Below are 9994 nucleotides of genomic sequence, written 5' to 3'. Positions count from 1 at the left end.
TTTTCATCCACTCCATCACCTTCCAACATGAAAGTGACACTCAGTCTTCAGAAACTGTATTACAGAACCCAGACTGGTTAGGGGTGGAAGGACCTTAAGGATCATCTCATCCCACCCCCTGCCATGGGCAGGAACACCTTCCACCAGCCCAGGTTGCTCCAAGCCCCATCCAACCTGGCCTGGAACACTCCCAGGGATGAGGCAGCCACAGCTTCTCTGGGCAACCTGGGCCAGTGCCTCAGCACTCTCACAGGGAAGGATTTCTTTTGTACATTGCTCATTCAGATGGAGTCATTGAACCCTAACTGTAATTGCTTATTTTCTCCACCTAGAGAGAGAAGCTTTGTGGCTTTCTAGAGTGCTGCAGAGCAGTTAAACGCTCCTTAATATCTACCACTGCATAATTCATAAACGCATTTCAGTCAGTTACAAGCACATTTATTAAGTGTTTATCAAATGCTGGGCATTGAAGACATACAAAGCACGTAAAGCACAACTATGCAGTTGCCCAGACTTACTCTAGAACCAAAAGTGTGATGCTTCCCATGCCTAACCCTGCGAAGTGTTTCATGTTGTAGCTGTATGTGAAATCCTCCTCAGCTCAGACTACAACATGACATTTCCAGTGCAGTCTCAGCATCACCCAGCTCAAGTACTGCCATGCCAGACAGCAGTTTGGAATCCTTGCTGCATGCACATCACACCAGTCCAGCCAAGCTCGCTCAGTGTGACAGATTGTGCTGCTTTCTCATTCACAGCGAATCTGCTGTGGGGTAAAGAGTTTCCTTACACAGACTTCTGGTGATACGTTCTCCTTTGCAGTTAGAGAATCCAAAGGTTTTCGCACAGCAAGAGGGCGACGAGTGCTCTTCTGGGAACGAGCTGCAGAGCCACTAGGATAAAGTTACATTCTGTTAAACACTTATTAGAGCAACTTCCGATCTCCAACAGATTCCTCTCAAGAGTTTAAATCTACTTATCACTTCAATCTATCATATTCTACTGCAGAATGCAACATATACAGCTCTCCAGAATGAACAGTTTATACAGCAGCTGAAATAGTTCTAGGCTGAGGAGGAACAACAGGAGAGTATTTCCTCATCATGGTCTCCCAGTAATGACATAAACACAAATATAAACAAACACCACCCCACACCCCTCTAAGGAAGAGTTCTTCCAGCTGCTAAAGAAAGTGCTTTGATACTTCAGTTTTCCCTCCCTCTCAATTCTAGGTCTTGAATAATTCTACCTTATATTCTGATTTGTCAAAGTAGAGGATTCATCGAATATAGAGAAAAATGGAGCCGGAGCCAGTGGGGGGAGCAGAGCTACAGCTGCAAGGACAAACCAAAGGGCTCTTATCAACAGGTTAGCCACAAAAGTGTATCCAATGCTAGTTAAATTATTTAATACACAATCTTACAAATACCGGTCCTAGCAGGAAGTTACAGAACTTTAACTATAGTTAAATCTATTTCAAAAGACTTAGTTCTGTCACATGAATGAACCACACCTTCACCACCACCTTATGTGAGCTCACTTACTCATCTTAGAGTGTGCTTCAGAATTTGTACCTTTGTTCTCAAGGTTGGCCTCATGCCCCTGCTCCTCCTCGGAGTACACAAACACATTTCCACTCTGGGTGTCTGGACACACATCAGGAGTCAGGATAAACTCTGTCAGCAGAAATAGGAGTCAATTTGGGTCAAAATTAAATTACTTCAGCACTTACCCCCCCAACAACAAAAGTGAATATAGAATTTCTGGTTGTATCCCTCTGCCAAATCCTCTGAGGAAAAAGGACTTAAGATAGTGCCAATCTAATGGTAGCATTAAACTCTTGAGATTGCTGTGAGACTGCCTGTATGAAGGATGGCAGAAAGCTCTCCAGCTACTGAAAGAAAAAAGCTCTTCTGCTCAGTGACAGATCTCAGACCTCAGTTGCTCAGTCTTTTGATAAATATGGTTAAAGGCTCTACTAGCACATCCTCATTTTCAATCTTCTAATCCACCTGGACTTGTTTCCAGATTGCTGCAGTCTTGCTATTCATATAAAAGAACACTTCCTTTACCATCACCTTCTTAATGGCAAACATTTAAATACTTACCCCCAGAACAAGACAGTTTATGTAGCTGAGTATCTTCACAGACCTGGAATTCACTGTGAAAGAGACATAAACTTGTTTCTTCTGTTTTACACACCTTCATAAACCACAAGTAAACTCTGTAAAACGGCCAAGTCAAGCTGACATGTGCTACTTGCAAGAAGTTAAGATCCCTGGGACAAATAACAAAAATACATGCAGAGGGATGACAGATCCTGGCTGCAGGCTGACACCCAGGGGCCTGTTCCGTCCTGCCTGTGGGCACAGGCTGCTAGTGATCCATGTTACTCACACTAATTGTCCACCCAAATACTCTCGTTGCTAGTGAAGAAAATCCTGAATTACCTTTGCAGTGGAGGTGGTTTCTCCCCAGCTTCTCTTGCACTGAATAAGGTTAATCCTTGCAGTCCCATAGATGCTGAAACTTCTGTTACCTCTGGTGCCTACAGAAACACAACCATACTTGGTTCTACAGTGATGGAATCACACACCATGCAACAAAGCTCCATAAACATTATGATAATCCTGTGCAGGTAGCTAAAACCCTCAGAGATTAATAGTTGTCTTTTGACATTTTTATTTGTACTTAATTCACATGCATGGAAAAGTCCATTTTTATTTCTCAGTATAGTTAAAACATATTATTTTACTCTTTGCAACTGTATATAAATTTCACAAGAGATTTTAGCTATCCTGCAGCTGCTAAAGATATATGTAAGCAGTTATGTAGCTTCATTGTGACATCAAAGTCACAATGTTTTGTGTTCCATTATTTAAAAGATTTACTACTATGGCATGGTTTTGGAAATGGGGAAGGAGGAGAGAGAGAGAGTGTGAACATACTTTGTTAGTGAAGCATCCTTTCAAAAGGAGTTTAAAATGTGTTAGCCAACAAGAAACATATGAGATATTGTTCTTCCTTTGGCACTTTTATTCAAAATTGCAACTATTTGTAAAAGAACAGTTAAATCAGGACAATACTTGTTCGTGTGGTTGTTGCTGCTTATCATCTTCTTTCTTCTTTAACTTCTTCTCCAGCTCCTCAATTTTCCTTTGTATTTCTTCTTTCTTCTCTGCTAGGGCTTGCATCTCCTCTAAAGGAGAAAAGCTTGTAAGGCCCAATCATATTTCACATACACTCTGCGGCTAAAGCCTAAATAGCTTGCAAAAGAGCCAAAACCTCCCATGGTCTTTCCCAGTTTCACAGCTTCTGTGTAAAGCTGTCAGATATTTTACTGTCCCTGGGCCTCAGAGCAGTTAAATATCTCTTCCAGCAGGAAATGAAAAGCAGCTGCAATAACAGACAGAAGCAAATACAAGCTTCTGATTCCACACTCCAAAGTCTGACTTAGCCCATTTTGGAGCATACCTTCAGCTTTCTTCTTTGTTTTCTTCCTGTAGATTTCAGCTCGGAGCTCTTCAAAAGAGAATTCGTCAACTCCAGCATAAATCTTATCTTTGCAGTACATGACCATCTCTTTCCTGTCCTGAGGGTCCTGCTGCCGCTGCTGCTGCACTCGCCGGAGTGGATCCTCCTCTCTCTCGGGTTTGCGAGCACTTAGCACGTAGTTTATGCTGGGATCAATCTTGCAGGGAGTCCTGAAACAGGCATCAATTTATGACTTGGGTTATGTGTGCTTCCCTGCAGCACAGAAAAGCAGGCACAGGGGAGAACAGGGCTAATTTCAGCATCTGCTAGAAAAAATCAACAAGGAAACGGGAATGACAGTACATAAAAGGCCAGCACATAACTCAGAACTGTGTAATAAATAAAACAAAACAGTCAAAAAACAAACCCAAACCACAGTGTTAGAGTAAGGTCCAGTCAGGAGCAAATAACATTTTTATCATGCTCTGAATTGTTGTGTGTTCTGGAGCAGAGTCTGAGTTTCATTTCACTCCAGCAATCTGTGTGACCACAGAGGTGACAAGTCCCTAATCCTCCCACAAACCAGAGTGATCTGAGAGAAGAGGGGCAAGGAAGAAAAAGGGACTTAAAAATGGAAGATCTTGGACTAGACTACACCTGGTATATTAGGTTAAGAAAAAAATGGGAGATTCAAGATACCAGAAGAGGGGAAGCATGTTTGGTGTGCTGAGTGACAGAAATGAAGAGCCCATTACAAAAAAACCCCAAACACACACAAAAACCCACACAAGGATGTGGTGACAGTGTGATCTGCATCGTGTTTACAGTTTCCACATAGGACTTTCAGACTTGATCTGGTTTTTGGCATCACGAGGAAATGGGCTCAAAGGCAGGAAAAATAAATAAATCTACATTTTAACTTTCAACTGCATAATATGGAACTACATACAAAGCCTCTGCCTAAGTGGCTTAGAGCTAATTTAGCATGATGTGCAGTTTCCACCCACTCCTTCCCTCTCCCTGCCTTCTGTAGGGAACAAATCTTCATCCAAGACAGCAGTGTACCAAAGACTTAATTTGGTGCCATCATCGACTTTCAGGAGCAAGAAACAGTCTCACAGTTTAAACAGAAATTTAATTTTTTTACATATTCTTCAACTAAACTATATCATGTCCTTGGTCAGAGCTATTCTGCAGTCCACTTGCAATCCATGCTGTTAACCTCTCACCATTCCCTGATTCCATGCAATTCAGAGTCGTGGAAATTGTAATATCAGTCTCTTCCACTTCTCTCTCAGGAAGGGCCTGTGTATTCCATGGCAATCATTAGCCACAGAAAGGTACAGCAACTTTGCAAAATAATGCATTCTCCCCTGCCCTAACCAAACCACCCCATCTCCTGGGATTTATCAGCATTTCAGGGAGGTAATTTCAGGCAAAGCAGCACACTCACTCCTCCACGACCTAAGCAACACTGTTGTCATGGCAACTCTGACAGCTTGTATCAGAATAAAACTCCAGAAATACTGTGCAGAGTTCCCAAGACAGAAAACCTGCCATGAGCCTGCCTTGGTTTGGGGCTGCTCCACAGCAAACAGCACCCTAGGACAGGTAACTGTGGTTTTATGCGAACACACCGAGTTAAGCTGTTAAGCTAATTAGCATATATAAATATGATACAGGCTCCCACATCATGAGCAGTGCTGGGAACACTTCCCATGTCCTCATGCAACCTCCAGTGAAGCCTTTGCCATCAAGCTGGAGCACTAATTGCTCTCAGGCTCCCAGGTTTTTAAATTCTTGTAGATCTCAAGGCTTGGCAAAACATGTCAGAATCTCAGGAAGCAGCTTTGACAATTCCTAATGCAATCCCCATTTCCAGCTTGAGACTCACATCATCTGTGGCTGAGCTGACTCGTCCACGTAGGGGGTGAAGCTGGGCAGTGGGTGGGGAGCTCCTGTCCCAGAACTTGCAGTGCTGCGAGGACGCTGGGGAGGAAAGGCAACATTAGCAGCTTCAAGGTTCATTTTTAGACTGGTCAAGCTGGATATTCCAGGTGTTCCTCTTGTCTGTTTTCCACAAACACAACAGACCTCATTTTTCAGCCAAGACTGTTCCAATGCTTTGATAATATTCTTTCTCCTGTCCTTGTCAGCCCTGAGAGGCCATGCCAGCACCACCCCTGAACTGCTCCCAAGGTCAGACCTCTGGAACTTAGCCTGACAGCACACTGCTCTCATCTCCCTGTTTGAAATTCCCCATGACTCTTCAGCACAAAAAGTTACATGGTGGGAATACTTCACAAACCAACTCCATCATTTTCCAAACTATTTACTCCAGCAGTAAAAGAGAAACCTCTTTCCTCTGTGCAACTTGTATTAGCTCATAGCATTAACCCAAGTTATTCTTTCAGTACCCTTCAGTGAGGGGGAATTAAACATCCTCAACTCGTCTGCTACTAGCAGGATATATTTTTTTTTTCTTAAATTAAATGGAACAGTTTTCATTAAGAGGGAACAGAGAGAACTCTGAGGGCAGGCATTAAAAGACATATGAAAGCTTTTGGAGACCAGAATGAATGTATTCAGCAGCCCAAAGCAACTGATAAAAGAAGTTTCACATTAATAATTCCTCCTCATTCTTCTCAGCTAAATTAAACCTGTGATTTACTGAACTTCTCCATCCATTTCATCAAATTGCTTTGTATCAGAGTAATATTCCTGGAGTTCCCATCAATTTTAGCCTATTTGCATCCCTCCCCTGATCCTAGTTTTTGTTTCCAGGCTTCACTTATAACAACTATAATATTTTTAATGTCTGATTACTTTCTATTCTTCCTCTCTAAGCTCGAAAGAACACTGGGAGTTAACTGAGTACCTAGGATTTCACAGGATTAACTCCCTTCAGATAATGCCTTGGATCATTTCCCTAGAAGAGCTTAAACACCTGTAGCACAGCTGTTTCTTTCCATGTCTCCTGCATTACTTTAGACCATTGGAATCTACTTTCTGTCATCAACTGGCAGGGTAAGTATTCCATTGGTACAATTCTTTTGATCTCCACTCTCCTGTTCTCTCACAAGCACTTCCTAACACACAGAATGCTGCACATGCCTCATTTCATAACACAGGCCACCAGCCCTTCCTTCAGGTTGTATTTTATGGTATCATTTAACTCTTACTCTTCTTTCCTACAGACTTAACTCATGCCTGGCTTTCTCCCTTTCCTTGGCTAGTGTTTTCCCTCTTACATTCCTTTCCTGCCCTCCACACAGTTTGGCACGACACCTCTACTAACTTTTCTGATTAGCAAGAAATAGTTTCTTGATTAATTCCAGAGAGTTTTGTAAACTTCTAGCAATATCAGCTTGCTAAACTGCAATAGGTTACCCATAGCCAGGGAATCTTCAGGAGAGGGACTGTTCACAAGGGCTTGGAGGGGGAACAGCCTTCAGCTGAAGGAGGGTGAGCTTGGATTAGACATTGGGAAGGAATTCTTCCATGTGAGGGTGCTGAGGCACTGGCACAGGTTGCCCAGAGAAGCTGTGGATGCTCCATCCCCGGAAGGGCTCCAGGCCAGGTTGAATGGGGCTTGGAGCAACCTGAGCTAGTGGAAAGTGTCCCATGGCAGGGCATGGGATTGGATGGACTTTAAGGTTGTTTCCAATCCAAACCATTCCAGGATTCTATGATTAAATCTGTATTACAAATAGACACAAACCCCAGGCAAGGGAGAAAGACATGACCACTGTCTCAGGGATCAGAGGTTATCAGCATACACACACCTTCCTCTTTTCCCAGTCATTCTGAGCCTCCTTACCCTGCCAGAGTTCCAAGGTCCCGCACTGAGTTCATTCTCCTTGGCCCTGGGAGCTGGAGGTGCTGCCCAGGACTGTGATGAAGGCATGGGAATCGCGGGCCCAGACGCTGAATTTTCATCGAACACAACAAACCCAGCAGTATTTGATAGCTGCTGAGAAGTTTGGGGCTGGAGCCTTCTGGTTGGGTTCGTGGCTATGAGGAAAAAGATTTATGTAAACTACCCTCCAGCTGTCACATTCTGTTGCAAATTCCATGACAAAAAGATGTAACACTTCCAACAATAGGTTGTTTCAGCTCTGCAATGTACCTTTAAGAGCATCTCCCACACGACAAATTGGGGCTCTCACTGTTTTCTTCCCTCTGCCTTTGAGATCTGCCAATGAGCTTCTCTGAGGCTCTGCAACTTCCAGCAGACCTGTATCATTTCCATCTGGACTTTGCTCAAGTGCCAGCAGTGCCTGCCGAGACACACGGGCCTGAAACTGCCTGCAAAAACACGGCAGAACTCAGCATAACCTTCCCTGTACCAGGAACCCAGGGAAGAACCTAGGAGTAAGTTCTTCCCTTACCTGTGGTGGGACTGGAGCTTGTCCAAAGGCTCGGCCTTGCACTGAAGCCCTTCTTGGAATATCAGATCTGCTTTTTTAAAGCTCCCTCTGTCCTCCAGTACTTCTGCCCAGGTGATGTAGAGCAGTGCCAGCGAGGTGCCGATCTCCTGGCTGCGCAGGTAGCTGTACAGATCCAAGGGCTCGGTACAGTAGTTTCCCTGGAACAACCCAAGGATGTCAATAACCACGTTGGATTGCAAAGGATTCCACCCGATGCCTGTGCTGTGATGCCTCCAGCAAACCACCACCGAATTCCATACAGGCCTGGTGGGAGCAGCTCTAAGGCCAGGGGAGGGGATTTTACCCTTTCTCAGATTTTTATTTGATTCTGAGGTAATTCAGTGATTTGTTCTGTGTCATATTAATATTCCTGAGAACAATTATTTTATCTTTAGGTAAGTACAACATATTCCTTATCTGGTCTGGAAGCGGCAAATCAGCTCAGGCAGCTAAACCTGGAGAAATGATGCTTTAGGACAACGAGAACAACAAGTATACCAGAAAGGAGAGGCAGGGCAGGACCAGAACACGCTCAGCTTAGTTTTGCTAAAACACAGGATGGGGATGCAGACCATGAGAAGCTAAAATAAGTGGTAGGACAGATACTACACCTAAAATACATCTTTAAGTAACCTTCCTTTCTCTTTAAACAAATGGTTGTTTATTCAAACCATGCTTTCCAAAACAAAACTTCTGGAGTTTGCAGCTATCCAAAGAGAATGACCCTAAAACAGTCTGAAGATCCTACAGAAAACGAGCAGTAGAATTCAAGAGTGACATGTTTGCAGAGAGATACATCTAACATTGCACTGGTTGTACAACATCCTTTGACTCTGCTGTCACAAAACTCAGCTTAGGCCTGTGCAAAGTCCCAAGAACAAGCCACACCCGGGAGAGAGCCACAAAGCACTCACAAACTTGAGCCAGAGCCGAAGGTAGCGAGGATCTTTGTAGTACCGCTGCTGCTCATAGAGGGCTTTCACTGCCCTCTCCAGGATCGCGGCCAGGTTGCCATCCTTCCCGCCCTGGGGGAAGGTTTGCTCCGTCCACTTGATGTATCTAGAGAAGGAACATATTCACAGGAAGTCAGTGCTGAGCAACTTCCCATCCAACATAAGGAGATTCAGAACAAATAACGGGCATAGTATTAAAACACAACAAATCACTAAAAAAAGAGGTTGTGGAAAATCATTTTTAATGAGTTTCTTATTAAATTAGAATGTTTTCCCCCACACTTTTACAAGGATATGTGACCTTTCCAATCTTTTTCCTGAAATACGAGGAAACTTACCGGTCCCACACATCCAGAGGATCATCTCCGGAGTAAAATCGGATTTCTGATTCAAACTCCCTGAAAGATAAAGATTTCCACCCAATAAACACACATGGATCACCGTAAATATATTTTCTACTCTCTAAACTAAGACTTAATGACTATCATTAAAGGCACAACTGAATCTCCATAGCGTTTGCTGTTTAAATGCACCACTGCACACCCACAAGTTGCAGTCTGTACCACAGAGCAGCTACAGTGAGTAGCCCGGAACACCTGGAGTGTGAGACATCACTTATTAAACTTCTTTTATGCCTTTTTAATGCCGATGAGATTAGTACAGTTAAATAAGACACAGAAAAAACGAGGAGGATGGAGGAGGAGAAGGAGAAAGGAGGTGGTGTAAGATCACTCACTGTTTTTTGAGCTGCACAGCAGTGTGGCTGGAGGAGTTCTGGTGAGCCAGTGCCTCCTGCAAGCTGGACATCAGCCGGCCCTGCCTCAGGGGCTGCACGTTCTCCTTGCTCAGCTCCCACTCGTGGTCGTACTCCTCGGACATGGCGCCTCGCCCTGAAATGCTGCACCACCAACAAAACCCAAAAATTGACGCGTTAGAAGGAAACTGACCCGAAACTTCACGGATCTGCCCTTCCTCAGCCCCTCCACCCCACTCTGTGCGCCCGCCGCACACCGGTTAGGCCGCAAATTTTAGACGGAATTTGGGGTTTAACTCCCCTCCATGGGGATTATATGAACAAGAACTAATTTTTATAATGAAGAACCTCAGGCAGGCCACTAAGATCGGGCTGCTTCCCGC

The 9994-nt window shown here is 44.0% G+C and overlaps 1 protein-coding gene across 1 annotated transcript in view; it reads right to left on the bottom strand.

The window, feature by feature from the left end:
* The window catches only part of BUB1B (BUB1 mitotic checkpoint serine/threonine kinase B), a 19848-nt gene extending 10112 nt beyond the window's left edge, over positions 1-9736 (bottom strand). Inside the window, exons 1-14 of the mRNA XM_009082123.1 lie at positions 9594-9736; positions 9196-9255; positions 8819-8963; positions 7866-8062; positions 7604-7782; positions 7295-7488; positions 5369-5463; positions 3475-3704; positions 3087-3199; positions 2451-2548; positions 2109-2161; positions 1575-1646; positions 1250-1334; positions 791-893 (exon numbers count right to left, since the gene is read on the bottom strand). Coding sequence (XP_009080371.1) covers positions 791-893; positions 1250-1334; positions 1575-1646; positions 2109-2161; positions 2451-2548; positions 3087-3199; positions 3475-3704; positions 5369-5463; positions 7295-7488; positions 7604-7782; positions 7866-8062; positions 8819-8963; positions 9196-9255; positions 9594-9736 — 1767 coding nt within the window. The remainder of the gene's footprint in view (positions 1-790; positions 894-1249; positions 1335-1574; positions 1647-2108; positions 2162-2450; positions 2549-3086; positions 3200-3474; positions 3705-5368; positions 5464-7294; positions 7489-7603; positions 7783-7865; positions 8063-8818; positions 8964-9195; positions 9256-9593) is intronic.
* Between the last annotated feature and the right edge of the window lie 258 nt (positions 9737-9994).

The sequence above is a fragment of the Acanthisitta chloris genome, unplaced genomic scaffold (assembly GCF_000695815.1).
Source record: "Acanthisitta chloris isolate BGI_N310 unplaced genomic scaffold, ASM69581v1 scaffold20279, whole genome shotgun sequence".
In the NCBI taxonomy this organism is placed as follows: domain Eukaryota; kingdom Metazoa; phylum Chordata; class Aves; order Passeriformes; family Acanthisittidae; genus Acanthisitta; species Acanthisitta chloris.
Note: the sequence above shows the minus strand (reverse complement) of the source record. Positions and strands in the feature narration are given on the sequence as shown.